Below are 19,942 nucleotides of genomic sequence, written 5' to 3' on the forward strand. Positions count from 1 at the left end.
ATGGAGATTTTATTAAATCTTAACAGTAATTTTATATGATGATTTATTTATTTGCATGGGTGTACACTGTCTGTGGATTCTGGAGAACCATTGTCACATTGATTCTCCGTATCATGACATGAGCTTGGATGTACATTTAGTGGGGGTAAATGATCCCTGATTGCTATTGAACATCATAATTGTTGTTGGGGGAAACACCTAAGTAGCCTAACAGACTCTCTTGCCGGCCAGTCAAGAAATGCTTATTTTAATTGTTTATTATTATTATTACTTGTACTGCGCTTTTCCCCATAAGGCCCGAAGTGCTTACGATCGGTCTTAGTACTCTTGTATCCATATTCAACTTATTCCTTGCTCTCTTCAGTAGCTTGCTGGTTAAATAGTTATTACAATCCTCACTGGCTAAGATCGCCCGATCTGTATAATATTCATCCTTGACTCTTGTGTGCACTTCAAGTTTTCTTCCATTCAATGTAGTTTGGGCCCTCTGGGGTTGTGCAAACTAACTGGGAATATTTTATATGTACTTTAATTAGGTGTTTTGCATAATATTACACTTTAGAAACTGGGGGCCTTTTCATAAAGCTGTTCGTAAGTTAAGAGCGACTTTAAAGAACGACTGGTGAACCTATCTTACGTGCTAAATAATCACCAATGAACATTATGATGAATATAATTTTCCATGAGAAAGGATCACCAGTCGTTCTTAAAGTCGCTTTAACTTACGAACAGCTTTATGAAACATCCACCAGGTATGATGTTATTTGAAAGTAAATTTCAGTTGGTAGGTTATGTAGGAAGGAGTTTGGTTGATTTGGTGCATGTATGTTTAAACAAATCTGCAGTGCTTATGCAGCATGAAATATATTTACTGACATGTACTGCAATGTACAGAGATAATGATTTACTTCAGTAATGGGTTCATGTTTTGTGTCATAATTTGGCTCATATACATGTATCTATATTATAAAGGAAGGTGAGCTAGGACTATGAATGTTGTTTCACAGGAGCAAGATGTATTGCTTTATTGAAATAAGGATGATTTTGTACTTGTAACCAATGGTTAGAGTTGTAAGCAGAGATGCCAGTCAGTCAGTTTGGAAGCATTTTATATGTTATATTGCCAAATTTAATTTGAAATAAAACAGATTTCTTAAAAATATGCAAACTCAAACTATAAGAAACTGTGCGGTAACAATAGGCGTACAATACTTGTACATGTCGACCTTTAATGTTTTATTACCCCTAAACTAAAGCATCCTGACTTTATGAGACAATGATGGTCAGCAATTGCATGCAGACATGGTGTAGGGAATCACCCTACTTATGCTGATAATTATGCATTAACTGCTTCAACGAAAACAAGATTATTCAACGAACGTGCAAACAAATTTGAGGCATGATCTCATAAATCGATCACCTCATGATTGATCTTTAACAATGTCATGAGTTTCAATGCAAACTCTGGTATATAAAAATCTTTTGAATGCTTAACCATGCAGTGTAAGCTAATGCCCGGTTGACACTTGCACGCATTCTGGTTCCCGCATAGTCTGCGCATGGGCACGCACTCATGCGGGCCAATGCGCGAGCTTTGCGTGCCAGCTTGCGGATAGGTGCGTGGCAGTGCGTGCCAAAATTTTCAACATGTTGAAAATTTTGGCACGCATTATAAATTCGTGAACTATGCTCAACCTATGCGCAACCTAGTCGTGCTACTGCGTACCACTTCGTGGCATCGAAATAGAAATTTCGTGGCGCAAAGAATAGTAAGCACACCCCAGGGGTAGCGGCACGCAGTTCACGACTAGTTCACGACAGGGTCGCGCATACTTTGCGCATAGGTCAAGCATACTTCACGCATAGTTCACGAATGATATGCGCAAAATTCTGAGTGCAGACCACGTGATCAGTATGAGTCGTCCTAATCAACGAACGTAGAGGGTGTCAACACAAGAACGTTGAATATTTAAATTTGCGCTAGATACGTCACAGAATAGGGTGTCGAGAATATTTGCTGAAAGCATGTCGGGACAGTGCGTGAACACTGCGTGAACTATGCGCGAACACTGGGTGAACTATGCGCGAACTGTGCGCAAACAATGTGCAAACATGTTGTGAACGTGTCGGGACATTGCGTGAACTGATATAGCCAAGTCGTGCCATAAAGTGTCCCGCATTGGCACGCATCAATGCGGGCACCACAATGCGTGCAAGTGTCAACCGGGCATAAGCCAGTATTCTTTAAATAATCATTACTCTTTTCAGAGACATTCATTGAAAACTTGTAATATTTTCTAAAACTAATGATGATTGAATGGAAACATCTTCCAGTTTACTTATGCATCACTCTACCACTTTCTGGAGGGGTTGAGGTTAGGGGAAGACCAGCACAGTGACTCCTGCAGATAAGACTAGACATGCTCTATGGAACAGTAGCAGATCAGATGGGCATTTTAGGCACTTTTATGTTTGTAAAATCTAGAGTCTGCGCATATTTTGATGTTAATCACTTAAGGCGACCCGTGACGTCATACTATTCAAGTGTGTGTGTGTGGGGGGGGGGGAATGAAACAATAGATCATCCCCCCCTTGAACAATAGATTTCCAAAACAAATCAACACCCACGATGTTTATAACATCTTACCAAACCTTACTTGTGATTGAGGGCCAATAGCTCATCTTGTTAGCATTGGTAGGCATGAGGAAGTTGGTGACTTCAAGGTCTGTCTCAATTATTCAAATGTTGGGGTTTCTTTTGTACAGATAACTTGTGGCATCTCAGGAATCCTGTAACATTGTTCATGTTTAGATGATACCAGATTAGCTGAGTAGTGTGTAGTATACTTCACATATAGATTGGGGAGATACTTGAGAACCATTGTCAATATGAGCTAGTCTTTACCCTTCAAATCAGCGTGGCATTCATGTCATGTGTAGAGACGAACGGAAAGGGAGAAAGAGAGGGGGGGGGGGGGAGAAAATCCTTTGAAGGGGAATTCAACCTTGGTCATAATATGTTGTGTGGGAAATGAGAAAAATAAGTAAAACAAAATGGTGAAAGTTTGATAGAAATCGCACAAGAAATAAGAAAGTTATTGCTGTTTTAGAATTGAGATCCCCAAGGCTATGCAAATTTCAAATTGGCAACTGGATAAGTAAATTATGACAAGGGGCAAAGTCAACTTTCCCATAGGCCATGTACTTAATTGTCAGGGATTCGTGGTTTCCTTCCAAGTACATGTACTTATTCTCCTGGGGCCATGATAAGAATATAACACAGGAAGTATATTGTTTTATATCCTCATGAAAGAAAAATACAATTTGATTTTTTTTTTAATGACATTCTAGCCATTATTTGTATCAGAGTACATGGAAGATTAGTCCTTGCCTTACATCATGACATGACAAATGCGGCCAATTTGAAGTCTCCATTGGTGTTGTGATTTCCAATTTATACATCTTTTTAAAGTTTATAACTTTATTATTGTTTGTCCGATTTGGTTCAAACTTTCACCGATCAACTTGTCTGATTTTTCTTCTAAAAACAACTTTTTATTTGGAATGGATTTCCATTTAATAAGAATACATGTATTACTTCATGCTTAAATGTGTTTGTATTATTGTAGTGGTTGTATAAAAATGAACAGAACATTGAAAAAAATCTTGGAGAGTACTTGTGCTTGCATTTAGAATATCCCATCGCAAACATATTTCAGTGCAAATCTGCAAAGTAGCGCAATATTTATAGATACAGCATTATGTAGGTCTTAATTTTGCGGGATATCAACTCATATTTTATCATTGTTAACAGGGATTTTGTTGACGTGTAGAGAAGTAATCACATGTAATGTGCATACATATAATTTGTTATCGTTTCCCAGAGTTATTCTTGAATAAATACAATTTTCAACTGAATTTTTGTGGTTAAACTTGTGTTCAGGGACCCGTTGCATAAAGGTTACCATTATGGTAACTTTTCCATCTAATGGTATCTTGCCTGGAATCCTTGATTTTGATTGGCTGTTGATCATTGTTACCATAGTAGTTACCATGGGAATGGCAAAGTTACCATAATAGTTACTTTTATGCAACGGGGCCCTGGTGTCTGGATTTTGATATGATGCTCTGGGTTGCATAACACAAAGGTTAGTGATTGATCTTATGCTTAATTTATATGATTGATTGTATATTATAGTCAATGGAATCTATGATAGAAAAGTGTTCTAAGATCATTGCTATGCTTTGTGTTACAGGCCCTCGTTCTGAAAATGTACTTGATCAAACAGTCAGCACCTGCTGCTGGTAAGGCGCTGTTTTCACGGCGATCACACTTCAATGTGACAAAAGTGCGTAAAATGAGTGCTTTAATGTCCGGATGCTTTCTAAGTGTTCATGGGCTCGCTTGGAGTAGCTCTTCATTCAGAAGCAGGTTTAAAAACTTTTAAATTTAATACTTGCGACCCCTACAAACAAGTGGAGAAGCTTCTGAACATAGAAGCGCACGTTTTGCTTGTAAATGGACATTTTGCTCACTTTTGTCTAATAAAATATTAAATTTGGAATTTGACATTTTTTTTTAAGTTGCATCCTTGCAAAAGTATCTGAAGGGACAAATAAGACCTTTCAAGTCCACCCCAGAATTTTTTTTTTAATTTGAATCAATAGAGATAAATTAAACAAGCATAACACTGAAAATTTCATCAAAATCTGATGTAAAATATGAAAGTTATGACATTTCAAAGTTTCGCTTATTTTTCACAAAACAGTGATATGCAATTGAGAGAGTTGATGATGTCACTCACTCAGTATTTATTTTGTTTTTTATTGTTTGAATTATACAATATTTCAATTTTCACAGATTTGACAACAAGGTCCCTGTTGGTTGGACCACAATATGTTCAAACAATGGTAATTCCACATGTTCATAGAGAAATGAAAACTTTGTTTCTCATGACAATAAGGAGAAAATGGAAATATTTCATGTAATGAAATACAAAATAAATAGTGAGTAGGTGAGGTCATCAGTCCCCTCATTTGCATAACGACCAGGATGTGCATATAACTGTTTTGTGAAATTAAGCGAAACTTAAGTGTCATAACTTTCTTATTTTACATCAAATTTTGATGAAATTTTAAGTGTAATGCTCATTTGATTTTTTTCTTTTTCTTCAAATCAACTTTTTATTGGGGTGGATTTGTCCTCTAAATTATACATGCAGGAAATCGCATATAGCACAGCAGAGATCCTTAATGTTTTTGGAAATATTTTATCTGATTACTTGTCAATTTTAATTGGCAGCATTGGAAGAGTTGACGACTGGTGAATTTTATTGACATTGGTCATTACAATCATCATTTAAGGCCATGCCTTCTAAGGGGATATGATTGGTTGAATTTCAGAATGAGAACAATGTTGATTCCATCTCAATTATCAAATTTGTTTAATCAATCAATGTTTGATATCAATTATAAGCCAGATACAGGCGACCTCAACAAAATGCATCAACCATGGCATCATCACCTCTGGTTAATATAGATCAATCTATTCTCTATCCACCTTCAATCCACCCAGTCATCCAGATGACTTCCCACCTAAGCATCTCTCCCTCATCTATCAATGAAAACATGTACACATTCACTTATCAACCTATCTAACCATTTGTTCCTCCAGCTATTAATCTGTCCAAACATATCTTTGTCCTTACCTCCACCATCTACTTGTCAATTAGCCATCCATGTATCTTCCCCAGCTGTGCTGGCCACACAAATATGTTTTAGTAGGAACAGAGGACCAATAACAAAGTGGAAGTCACATGTTTTGGATTGTGATATCAATTGATGATACATGTAAATAACGCATTGTGACATCAGGCATCACTTTGACATTACTGGTTGTAACAGGGCCTCTGTTAGCGCATTTGAGTGATAACTTTTATGCAGCCAGTACATATGTCCATTTGTCCCTCCATCCATCCACTTATCACACTTTCCATCCAACTCTTCACCCAGCTTTGCACCCATCCAAATATCTCTCCTTCCATCCATCCTATCTACCCATCCCTCCATCCTTCTATTGACTCAGCCATACATTATATATCCATCCTTGTCTGTCCTTTGTACATTCAACCAGAAGATCATCACTCCATCTTTATATCCATCCCTCCATCTTTATATCCATCCCTCCATCTTGATATCCATCCCTCCAACTTTATATCCATCCCTCCATTTTATATCCCCATCTTTATATCCATCGATCCATCTTTATATAATCCATCACCCATCCAGTAGTGCAACTTGCACAGAATACTCTATTAGCCTGTTTCTTCATTTTACATGCATAGTCCCTTAACCCAAGTTAAACACACAAATAAACAAAACACCGGCTCATGTTTTTTGTAGGCATATAATGTTTATTTGTAAAAGAAATCACTACATTCCGTCCATAATTTATTCATGAGAATCAAATGCTGTGCCATACGTTATATACCTAGGATAATGATAAACTTGCCATATCATGGTACTAATGTACACAACACTGTATCATTCAGCGTCAGTGTGTTTACATATTTATAATAGTATCAATGATATTGATATAATGATAATAATAATACATAGCATAGTTAATATAACAATGATACAGTATACTTTCAGTCCATCTCACCGAGTCAAAACTACATGTACTTGTCTTATAGAATATGTCGATTTTGTTAGCATACTAAACATCCGTTCAGCATGCTTCTACATCTGTTTCTTGTCTTTTATCTACTGCTTCGTAATAACATGGTTAATAAATGACGTTACACTGGAAACACGCAGGAATGAACTCACAAAAGACGTGACACATCAACATTAAAGGGAGAGCTCTAACAGTCAATGTTGAAAATACTCGACCAAAATGAGCGCAGGACTTGCACACATTGTCACGTGGAATCGTAACGTGCAAAGAGAATACAAAAATTAATATCTAATGGTGCACTTTGACTATTTAAAAGCATACAAATTTAATGAAAATTATAAATGACTTACAAGACCATTTCGTAACAAACATGCTCTGTAACTTGAGTAATATAAATATTGTCTATTTTACATTTCATGACTGCAAGAAATCATCACCATGTACTGTTATTACCAATTAATTTTACATTTTCTTTTCATCCCCATATTAGTAAGGTGCGATCAGTTAATGAAAAAAAACACTATCAAGTATTCTGTTGATTTAATTTTGATTCATCAACATAACATTATGTTTGGGTGAATCAATTTCATTCCAATCTTAAATGTTACATTGAAAATTCACGAACATCATGTACTTCTGTTCACAGATTGGTAATCAACTACAAAATAAAATAAATAAGTATTTAGTCCATTGTGAATTATAACCCGATAACTTTAAGCGAATCATACTGGACTGAATGTTCTGTAATAGTTAATTTTTAAGGGAGTTATGTTGCCTCTATACCTTTGGAATTCTTGTTGAATGCAAACTTCAGAAATTGAATTTACATGTAATAGATTAAATTAGGAAGTTGCTTTATATATTGAAGCACAGGGGAGGGGGGGGGGTGGGTATAAAAGAATATAGCTTTCAATTCCAGATTGATAGTGCCACCAATATCTAATGAAAAAAGAGCAAAGTTTACTTCCATTCATGGGGGGGAGGGGGTAGGAATACCAACAAAACAGGCCAAGAAAGGGGGTATTGTACACAAATATGCCAAGTGGGTATTATCCGCTGTTTTAAATGAAATTTTTGAAGACCTTGGTAACCCCAGCAAAATTCCAATCCAGGCACTGTTGGCTACTTTTTGGCCTTGTTTTGAAGAAAAAAAATAAAGAAAAACAAGAAACAAACATAAAAACATAACAAAAACATCAAATTACTTTTTGTTCTCACCATAAAGAGTGAATTGATCACATAAATACTGATCAATGATTTTTTTTCAAAGGAACTATTGCACCCTTAGCAAAGATATTGAGGTTCATGACCCACTTGACTAATATTACTTGCCAATTCATGAGTTGAGAATACACATCTTGGCAGTTTTATAGAATACATGTCACAGGATTAGGGTCGGGTTGGGGACAACGGAACAGTGTCATCATTCTACAACAAAAGTCAACAACTGGAGGAAAAACAATATTTCCCTTTAAATTTCTCCTGAAAAACTCACACACAGAACAAAAAAAATTGAAAAGAAAAAAAATACCTTGCTGAAAACAATCCGTAATGGTATGGCTTGTAAAAGTCCGGTGTTTGGCAAAAAAAATTAAAAATGACACACTTCATTCTATACCCCGAGTGGCTTCTCGGTGAAGTGACGTCCGCAAAGAGTCATATCGGAGAGGAACCCTCCCCACAAATTTAGCATTTGCACAATGTTATAACATACAATAGGGTGTCAAAGGCACAAGCTTTTAGCCGCAGTCTTCTCATGAATAATAAGGAAGATAATAACTACAAATAACTAATATGACTGACCCAGTTTTTGTAGCTTTGATGTCAAAACAGTAAATATAATCAAAATTAAATATTATATAGACATTTATCTTATGTATTTAGAAAACAAATTTGCTCAATCATTTGATGTATACATATGTATATACACATATATAGCTATATGAATATATATACATATATATAAACTCATACACAAATCAAGCAATAGCAACATCCAGTGTTGAAAGATAAATTGCATCAAATTGTAAAAAGAATGAAAAAATACGAGCTATAATTTCTTCTCAAACAGATGCTTCTGGAGAGTGATATCATTCTGTTTTTCCCAAATTAGCAAAATAAAATGGCACTTAATAGACAGACAGGAATATTGGCGCACTTTTTTCAGGGGAGGTAAAGGAAGGGAGACTCAAAATTGTTTTTTTTTTTAAATACAAAAATGTAAATGAGATGACACAGTCTTTTTTCTGTGATATATTCAATATATACACATGCTGGAAGAATATGGCGTAGTGTGTATCTACCCCATTTTCTTTATCTTATACAACAAGAACAGCGGAGATCACACAGTATGAACATGTGTTCAGTCATCTCTATCTATCGCAGCACAATACGTACATATAAAATACCTTTATCAATCAGCTATGGTTGCCTTTGAGCAAGTCTTAAATGAAAGTCTACATTATTCAACATTTTTAACGAGTAGAAATAGTTGTTTCAAAATACAACTTTTGGGGGCTTGCTTAAGAGAAGACAGTGCCACATGTGTATACTAAGCCTATTCATATACAAGCACTACACTGAAATAATGACCAAAAAATCCCTTGATAGCATTGATATATATCACACCCATGTCTATATAGTATACAATAACTACCTTCTTCACAAATGCATGTAAATATTTGTGCATTCGTAAATACCATAATCCACTTTTATATAATGTATTTACAGTAAAAAAAAAGAAAGAAGCTTAATTAAAAGTCCATTCGCCCATGCCTACACAAGTTCAGTACAACCGAGTATATATCGTAGTCCACTTCTGTCAAAGTCGGGAATTTTTTATCTTGTAAATTTAGAGGTATAACTGTCACTTTTTCGACAGACAATTAGCATGAGCAGTGTATACAATTGTACTTTTGAGTAAATATATGATACATATTAACAAACACATGCCTACAATATGTAGAAAGTGAGTGTTGGATATAGTTTATATTGATAATTGTACATTATGCTTTATCACAAGAATACTAATCTACTACATCATACATATAACTACATTGGACTTTCTACTTAAATGGGCATTTGGTATTAGTCCACTCATATTCACCACCTTATCCTGATTTCTAGAATATATTATCAGTTTAATATATAATGCGAAATAGCGATATATGTTTCTGATTAAACACTTTCCAGTTTATTTGATGATAACGTATATTGAATACAAACTGAATCATAATTTTCTTTCATATAGTTAATGTGATAAACAAATCTTTAAAAGTTTTAATGCATAGATTTATGAAAGCATTTTGTATTTCCTATATATGCTTCTTATGTGTACATGAAGACCAGTACAATGGTCGACCATACTCATTTTCTCTGATTAGACACTTTAGAAACTCATAAATATTGAAATGTTTGTCTCCAAAAAATGCACATGAACATTTTTCTTGAGCATGATGATATCACTGCTCAGTGGCAATAGTTATAACATTGATTTCAATCCAGCTTAAATGATCTTTATGGCTAGATTCAATGTTTCAATCAAGAAGCCATTCAATAATTTTGTTAGAATATGGATAGCCAACATATATCTTCTGTTCATTCAAATGTCTGATAATATGAAAAATATGACGGGTAGTAGGTTGACTTTCTAAAACAAATTTCTACCCTCCGTATCATACTACCATATCGGGCAATATTCAACCCTATTAAATGGCTTGGATCTCACTAACATTGATTACAGCTACCATTTTGTGAGACATTTCTCATTTCCTTCACCTCTTTTTTTTGTATTTTGTAGCAGATTTCGTAGAAAAGTGTGACAAAATCCAACAAGCACTAGCTACCAGGAAAAAGAGTCTTATCGTAAAAAAGACCATCTTTGAGGCATTACATTCAATTACAGAACAAATACATGAAAAGTGACAATTGTAATTCATTTACTTCTCCAGTCAACGCAATCTAAATTCATAATTACCGTATACTTATATGTTTACATATGCATGTATATATAGCGAATATGAAGATATGAATATATAAACATATAGATATAAGTATATCCAATAGAGAACTATAATGAAGAGGCAACAGCATTGTGGAGGTGCCAAATCTACATCATGTTAGATGATTTTTTAATAGATAGAAATTTTGTTGGTATTCAATTATTTACAGGTCTTGCACAGCAAGTTCAAACCAAGTCAAATTGCAAATTCTTCTGTGATCAGACATATAGTATATTTTGGATTGAGTACACTGAGCAAGAGAAAATCCACTCAAAACCACCACAAAGACCCATTAAGAGATTTTAAATTTTGCCATCAGTCGCAAGAGATTGTCACTATTTTTAAGAAACAAAATCAATAGTGACAATGTATCAATTTTCTTTTAACCAGTCAATAGAATGTGCATGAAAATTATGGACTTGATACCCCTTTTCAAAATTTTCATTTGTAATTTTCCTATTTTTTTTTGTGTGGACAAGGTTGGCATTGGCAAGTATATCAGATTTTTTCCCCTTAATATTTGAATTTTATCATGATCCTTTAACTAGAAACATTTTCATTTCAAAACAGTTTTTTTCACTTTTTTATTATGTGTAATTGTATGAAACCAGGAGGCAATATCGATAAAGTATAAACCAAAGAGTTACATGAAGTGAATAAGAAATAATATAATATGTTAATGTGTATGTATAATAAGAGAAAGGAATACTATTATGACTATATGAAATTGATAATGAAAACCAAATAAATAGGTAGTTATAAACAAATGAAGGAATCAATAAATAAATAAACAAATAGTGAGGGGAAGGAGTGAATAAAAAAATCTCTGTCCTACAATAAAACGGGCTATGACTTTGTGACATGCGAAATCAGGATTCCAATCGTATGTTGCATTTTAGAAGGCATTATGGTGGGGATGAGGTTCACGGTGGTCCAGGGAATGACCGTACAAATACTCAAGTCATCAAAGATATTCATACATGTATGACCATATTTTGGGGCCCTGACAAACCGATTCTCATAAAATTTTGGCTTTTATCATGCTCCACAAAGAAATGGTATACAAAAATGCTGATAAGCAAAGCAAAGTATTTTGAGACATCATTCCAGAACTTGATCCTTCCTCACAATTTAGTTTTTAAAAATTAATTTGGGACAGACCAGCCCAAAACAAACAACCATTCACATGAGATTAAGTTGAGTTTGAAAGAACAAATCCTAGAGCTCTGATCAACTGTAAAGTGGTAGAAGTCTTGCAATCTGGAACCCGGGGTTCTAAACCAAGTCGGTTGTTAAGGTATTAATCCTCACTACATGTACCTGGTCCCTCTATGGACTTTTGCCATTGGTCTTGTGGTATGTAGCTTACGATCCAGGGTTAATACTTTATCGCAATCTGGTAGAACTATCACAAAATTTTGGTAAGAGAATTACAAAATATGGAGAATGAAGGGTTTGAAAAAGTTGGTTCACAAGCATCAAGCATTTATTCTTCACATGATCTCTTAAAACTCTGCAGTTTGGGAAAAAATGGCCTTTAAAAATGCTTTTATAATTGTTCATTTGATCTAAAGACTTCATATTTTAGCAAAAATGTAGAGGAACATTAACTCTTTCAGAGAGGCTCATTCTATGAAGTTTTAATATGCAGCTCAAATGACTGATTTGGTATATTCGTTCCAATGAGGTTTTTCACTGAATGGACACATTATTAAAATCAATTTTGAAAATGGCTCAATAAACTTCTCATGGTATGAGTCTATGTGCAGAGATAAGTCAGTGGGGCGGGGATGGGGATGCTGACTGATTTTTAATCCTGTTCAGTCATTTATATTAAAGTTACCAATGCATGGTACTATCATGATTATAGTATGCCTCTTTTTGTGATGGAATGAATTACAAAATTTGGAGAATACAATATTTTCAAAATTGTCCTCCTTACCTTGTTAATGATTTAATAAACTCTTAATCTCTTTGCATTATTAGAGTCTTAAAATGGAAAGTACAATGGTTCTTCAGACTGGCTGGGTAAAAACTTTGCATAACCTACAAAATATGGGTCATGAGATGATGTGGTGAAACTCATCTCTTGATCTTTAATTATGTCATTTAGTCCTCCATTGGATAATAATATTATATTGTTCAGAAGTTGAAGAGAGACTCAATCTCATAGAGCTATTTCAAACAGGTTATCCATCTGAATAGCAAAAGGCCTCACTTTGGAGGCAAGCATTCAAAACATATAAACCATCTCTCTAATAGTTTGTCTTTTACTGTTTAGTTAATCACCCAAACCATTGATAAAAACTGATATATTTCACTAGCGATGATATAATATATGTTATATGTATATATATTTATATATATGATTCTTGTCTCTGCTATGCACACACTGTTTTAACGATAAAATTGCAATTTTCATTCATGCAAAGATACACCAATCCTGGACCTCTTATCTCAACCATATTATGAATGTTTTAGAACACTGTCGTAGGTATGGAAGAATCTTGTGCTTTCTACTAAACGACCATGGCACAAACATGTAGAGTATTATAAACATGTACAATTCTTCTGTGTTTATGAATGTTTAGCAGGAAAATATTTGAAGACAGAAAGGGCAGAAATACATGACATCCACAAAAAAAGAAACAGGATAAAAAAAGATAAGAATTGATAAATGGAAACAGACAGAAATCTGACAAAAAAAGAATTAGATTCAAGAAGTGGAAAATAGTTACAAAACACACACAAGTGTGATTCTATACAGTGAAATCGTAGGGGGAAAATGACAAAGATTTGTTCTACATTTTTGAGATACAAGCAAAACAAATTTGTTTCTATAGCATGCATTTCTCACACATCTATACAAAAGTTACAAAGCTTGCGGACCAACCGTGGAAAAAAATGGAATTGATACAGACTGGTCATGTGACCACTGTGTACTGATCATGTGATCACCGCATCATAAATCATGTGATACAAAGAACCCTGCCTGCAGAGGTTAATTATAACACCCACAGGATGGTCTGTCAAATCTCAACCAATCGTCAAATATTTTGACGATGTGGTGTTTCAAAAGCCTTCTCCAAATACATTCACTTCCTTCTAATTCAGTGAATTACAATTCTGTCATTTACTTCTTTTTTCTGTGTATACTACACATAGCCACTGTGTGCTGACTTATCTTCATGATATTCAAAACACTTTCAAAGTATTGTTAGTTGTCAAACACTACCTAACATGAGCTCTGTCCAAGTAGTCAAGTCATGATATATGTCTAAATGTCAGAAATATAGAAATTTGATCACCCCAAAAATATGCTGAATAAATCTTTAAAAAACTTGGAAACAACAAAATGATAGAGAAAAGAGAGAATGAGAGAGATAGATCACAAACTTCCCATTTCACCAGATATTCTTTAGAAATTGAGGTGAATCATCTTCTTTTCAAAAATCCCTCAAAAGTTTGACACCATTGGTTAGTAAATAGATGTCATTTGGTTGCAGTGGTCACTTGGATAATAAACTGATCTCTTTCCTAACTCATATCAAGTGGTTCTCAAATGACCACTGGTTGATACTGTCAAGACCCAACACCAAGCCGCCGCCACCAAAAATGCTTTCTTTAGCAATTCAATGTGCTACCTCTCTTGATCACGCGATACCCATATGCAGAATGCTCTGATTCAAAAGATCTGAAGTTATAGAGAAGCGTAAAAAAAAACTATCAGAAATCAGGCAACTCCAACATACACAGCCATTTTTTTCATAGAAAAAAGTAGTAGAAAGAAGGCTGGACTACTACAACTGCTGCAGGAACTGTGTTGAGAGTACAACTTGGCTGGAACACATAAATTCAATGCTCGCAGTACGAGATATCAACTCCACATGGAGTTAGGTTGCTCTACTGGCATTGATGAAACTTCCAAAATAAAATGAGACCACCGTGATAGGTGGAAGCAGGAGGTCAGCGTCAGGGACGCCCCATGCGCTGGCGAGGACCTGGTGAGGCATCGCGCCGTACCCTTTCTCTAGAGTCCTGGTACCGTTGATGGTACTGCTCAGGGTATGTTGGACCCTCGCGACCTCGTCTGCCAAACATCTCCTCCATCTCGATCTCGTGCTCCCGACTGTGTCCACCACGAGAGCTGGACCCCCTCTCTGGCGGATACCGCCCACGCTCGCTGACCTGACCTGACCTATCATCATAGCGATCACGTTCTCTGTCTGCATAGCGATTTCTCTGTTCTTGTCTACTCGGGTATTCACTCTCGTACCTGACCGCATCTCGTTCGGTATAATGCCTATCCCGGGGTCCTCTATCATGAGGACCTCGTTCGACATCACGAGTCCTGTCTCCCTTCACATGTTTCCTTCCTCCATGGGAATCATAGTCTCTATCCTTGTCGCGATCCCTCCGATCATTATCAAAATATCCTCTACCGTCTGTGGGCGAGACGGGCCTCTGGTTATAGCGAGCGTCCCTGTCATCCCTTATGTAATCGCTTGGATGCTCACGGGAATCACTGCGGTATCCGCTCTCGTAAGGCTCGTTGGGGTCGCTTCCGTCGTACTCATCCTTGCCCCGTTTATGATGGTGGTAGTCCGCTTTCTTGTCCTGCTTCTCCGAATGACTGCGGTGCGAGCCTACCCGCTGTAGAATGTTATGCATGGGTGAGTTGTGTTGGGGGCCTGCCTTGGCGGGGACCTCTACCTCTGGCCCATGGGTGGCCCGCCAGTATGCTTCTAGGTATTCAGCCATGTGCTCACAAGCATCTTCTAATTGATTCTCATCCAATATCACATCAAAGAGGTCCTTAAACAAAAACAACAAATAAAGGATGTTTATGAGATATCGGGTCAATGAAACCAATTAAACCAAAGATGCATCATTAAAAGAGATTCATGTCATTTGTTTAATATCAGTTATAAAAAAATCATATTTAAGAAAAGTAGGTTATGAAGAAGTGGGATTTTACCTCAATTGCTGTAGGCTTCAATAACCATCTGAAAAAGCCTAGAGCGCAATGTCGATGCAATATCATGGGAGAAATTTTACCCAACTTTCTTAATAATGTAGAAAAGAAGGATCTTGAGATATTCATTGATTTTTACAAATCATTACTGAAGAACTATAACTTGATATTCATTACAACCAATGTGCTTCAAATATGGGAAATCCTATAATTTAGACCATTGAAAGGAATTGTTTCTTTTTTTTCTTGAATTTATCCTGCATGAATAGACTTAATTTCATAACATTTCAATCAAAATGACAACAGGGATAATTCATGCAATCAAAATATATAATGAGGAATAGAAAAGTACTGACATATGTTATGAAATAACACATCAACAACTATATTTTTTACAATTCATTTGTAGTAATTTTCTTTGGCTTATGTAAAATATCCAAATAGGAATTTTTAAAACAATTTTATGCATTTTTTCCTTTTAACCTGAAATCAAAACAGGGATTCGAATAGAAAAGAATACTTCAACCTCATAATTCATGAACAGGATGGATACTGAATCTCGAAATCTTTTACAAGAATAAAGACTAGAAATACTTACAGGAGGGCACTGAGCTAGTTTGTCGGATGCTACTAGCTGTACATTCATGTTTCTACTCTGTGATTTTGAGCGGGATTTTATTAGCCGTTGTAGTACCTGAAATATAAAAAACATATAGTATTAAGGCCTATATAGCATTTATAATGCACCATTTATCTAGCTGCTTACTCAAAAGAGCAAATGACTTGGCTTTAGCTCCAGCTGCTGCTTTCCAGCAATCAGTGCTTTTGATGAATATATTCCACCATTCATAATCAGAAGTTTGGAATTTACTTGTCCCCTTGCAATGAAAAAAAAAATATGTATGACCTCTACAACAATTTTCTAATACCCCATGTCCCATAGACATTGTACACAATAATCCTGTCAGGTTTTATTGCTGAATTTTGTTTCTGGGCTTTGCTGTGCCATGAATGAAATGAATGAGTGTTAAAACTGGCTGCAATATCATACTTATATCCAACACTTTTTATCCCAACAGGAAAAACACTAGCAAAAAAAGGATAATGGGAAAAAGGTTCAATTTTTGGTATTAAAGATATTGCAAATCTCTTGTTTTATTAAAACTTATAAATCATGCCAAATATCCTGATTACCCCCCCCCCAAATTTGAATAATTACTGTTATGAACAGACTATAGGCAGCCTCAAACATTCAATGTTTCACACTAAAACAACACTTGCACATTTTAGGCATGGCAACTGTGCATGGATACAGTTCATTCTGAATTGACTACAATCATATTCAACGTTTGTATAAAAGTTACGTGATTGCTGCTGCTCATGGAAACTAATAATTGATCAAATTTCAATTTTTAAAGAATAATCAAACATCTACATAAAACTAAGCAAAACTGATAATACTCCTGAATCTCTCAGCTTATGATACCACCTGCTAAAGTGAAAGGATATAGTTTTACATAATTGCATACTGAATCAATCTTCTGATTCACAGTCAATGAACTTATAATCTAAATGAGCTCATGTGTTTCATTTAATACGAGCTCATTGACCTTTGAAGACAGACAACAATTTAGCTCAGTACAACAAATCACTTGAAGCCCAGGTTAATATCCCCTCTTGATGTACAATGAATATTACATCAATCAAGGGCTAAAAGGGCAATAATCTTTCAGGTCAATATTCAGTTTTTATTCAATCACATTTCATTCTTTGAATTGACAATAAGATTGACTGCTTTAACAGTGCATCATAAAAAAGATTACATGATTACTATATCTCAAGGAACTTTTTATTTCGTTTTCGAATCCTACTTTGTTGTTTATTAATTGAGGTTGTAAAAACTGATTTTCCTTCATGATATTATAAAATGCAAGATATTAGGCACTCAACAAATAGACAGATTAACTTGTATATTTTCTTTTCAGAGTTCTTGATCAAAAGTAAAAATAATATCAGGAATACTTATGTCATTTTGCTCTTAATTTTTTCCCTTACACTTATTTTGCATTATATGTAAATTTCTGTAATTAATATATGCAAGTTCAATTGTGAATTTATTATAAAAATCATAACAAATTAAAGCAAGAGGTAGCGCATCCCCCTCCATAATAATTTATCATGAATGAAATCAGCTCATTTGGCATGCCCATATCTCTTGATTTATGTTTGTTTCTGTTTATTACTGTACTGCATTCACTTTATGATACCCTGTATCATGTTGGTTTACAACAGGTAACCTGGGCTTATTGCTGTGATAGTTTCCCTTTTAAATAATAAAAGGGGATTTATTAAAAAAAAGGGTTTTGTTATAAATATGTACCTTTGGAGAAGAGATTTTGACATAGACAATGATAGGGGCAAGAGACGTCTTAGCAAGTTGACTAGGGTGATTGATGGTGTCGCAATCCAGGATGACAAGCTGCATGCTACGCGCTAACTCAAATATTCTATCTATCTCCGCCTGCACTTCAGCTGGAAAAACAAAATAAAACGAAAAGAATTGAGAAATGGATGATAAAAATGTGTTACATTAAAACATACCTATCATGTATTGTATTTGAGATGGTCTGAATTTCTGATTAGGAAAAGAAAAATGTTCTCTATTATTTGATTTACTAATTGTAATGCAGCAAATGGTTGACATAGTAAAAAAATAAATGTATGATGGTGTATGAAAAGCAGCAATGTGCTAATGAAACACCTGCGGCTTATTCTTCATTTAAACTGTACCCTTGATCTTTTTTTTTCTTCAAATTTTAGAACAAAAATTGGTTCCTAATGAATTTCGCTCATCAACACACTGTAATTAATTACAATCAACTGAGCGCCTTTGAGCTAATTCACAAATTGTATACTCTAGCAAACAAAGCATTAATAATGCAATCCACATGCCATTCAATATAAGCAGCTATCTATGGAATGGTACAGACATAGGACAATATTACAGAGGGAGAGGATCCCCAAATTTTGGATAATATATTACCATTTTCATAATGAGTGAGTTGTGCTCATAGGAAGTTAATTATATGTATATACCAGTATACCATAGATTCAGATATGCATGGAAATATTAGATTCACAATATAAACTAACAATATACATACATGTATATTAAAATATTCTTATATTAAGGATGTTCCACACGTATGCTTGTGCTCATCATGATCTGGGCATATTTTACACTCTGCACGCTGACGTCACAATGGATCAACTGGTGATTAATCAGCTGTAGGTATTGTGAGCTGATTTTTCTCCTTATCTGCACTATAACTGCAGATCCGATGTGTTATTTTATGAAGCTAATAAACTAAAATTATTCCATGGACCATTTTTTTTTCTCTACAATTTCAAAATACTTTTCTCTGTAGTGCTGCAAAGCATGATGAACATGACCACGAGTTAAAATAAATGGTAGAGTGGTTCGGAAATTCTCCTCATATAGATACAAAGCTTTTGGTGCGTTTTGGGGTGTTTGAAGAACATTTGTTCTAATAAGAGTGCTGATAGTTTGAAAACAAGCACATGAACCCATATTTTTTAATGTTTGCACCTCTTAGGTGTACCTTCCTCTACAACTTTGCAAAGTTTGTTGAAAATGACATGGGTTTTGAATAAAGTGTAACATTTCTTTTACTCCTCAAGTTTGTTATTAAAATTTGAATTTTTTGAGGTTGAGTATTTGTTATCGTTACCGCAATTTTTAAGAACTGACAGTGATGTTAGACTTAAATGAGCAAGCGATTAAAATCAATATAAATAGATTATCCATCTTAAGGATACAATTGTTAATCATGTTGCAAAATTTGATAAAATTTTCATCGATTTTGACTGAGTCATAGAGCTTTAAACTCATTGTCGTGATCTCGTGAGGTCTAAAAATGCCAAATTCTTTTGAATGCGCAATTTTTAAGAACATCCATTTGGGTTAACTTTGAAGCTCTATAGCAAACAAGTGGAATGCCTCTGGCCGTCTCACCTGCATCACGCGGTTCAATATAGCAGCAGTGCTGACTTTGCATACTACTCTAACTCGCACAAGATGTTCAGTGATACATGGTTACTCTTATGTCCTCTTTTTATGAACTAGACCAATAAACTTACAGAGATATGATGGTTATTCAACAAAAAACCCCAACATGGCCAAAGTTCGTTGACCTTACATGACCTTTGACCTTGATCATGTGACCTGAAACTGGAACAGGATGTTCAGTGATACTTGATTACTCT

At 35.0% G+C, this 19,942-nt stretch overlaps 1 protein-coding gene and 1 long non-coding RNA gene across 3 annotated transcripts in view; both read right to left on the minus strand.

The window, feature by feature from the left end:
• Positions 1 to 324: 324 nt before the first annotated feature.
• On the minus strand, positions 325 to 3,952 carry LOC121426290. The gene is made up of 2 exons (XR_005971589.1): positions 750 to 3,952; positions 325 to 565 (listed from the first exon to the last, which is right to left on the minus strand). It is a non-coding gene; the product is annotated as an uncharacterized LOC121426290 (long non-coding RNA).
• Positions 3,953 to 6,392: 2,440 nt separating this feature from the next.
• LOC121426295 (voltage-dependent L-type calcium channel subunit beta-1-like) overlaps positions 6,393 to 19,942 on the minus strand; it is a 55,989-nt gene continuing 42,439 nt past the window's right edge. For both annotated transcript variants that reach the window (XM_041622539.1, XM_041622545.1), the window contains exons 9-11: positions 18,036 to 18,187; positions 16,254 to 16,349; positions 6,393 to 15,495 (exon numbers count right to left, since the gene is read on the minus strand). In XM_041622539.1, coding sequence (XP_041478473.1) covers positions 14,653 to 15,495; positions 16,254 to 16,349; positions 18,036 to 18,187 — 1,091 coding nt within the window. In that variant the 3' untranslated portion in view covers positions 6,393 to 14,652. The remainder of the gene's footprint in view (positions 15,496 to 16,253; positions 16,350 to 18,035; positions 18,188 to 19,942) is intronic.

The sequence above is a fragment of the Lytechinus variegatus genome, chromosome 1 (genome assembly GCF_018143015.1).
Source record: "Lytechinus variegatus isolate NC3 chromosome 1, Lvar_3.0, whole genome shotgun sequence".
Taxonomy (NCBI): domain Eukaryota; kingdom Metazoa; phylum Echinodermata; class Echinoidea; order Temnopleuroida; family Toxopneustidae; genus Lytechinus; species Lytechinus variegatus.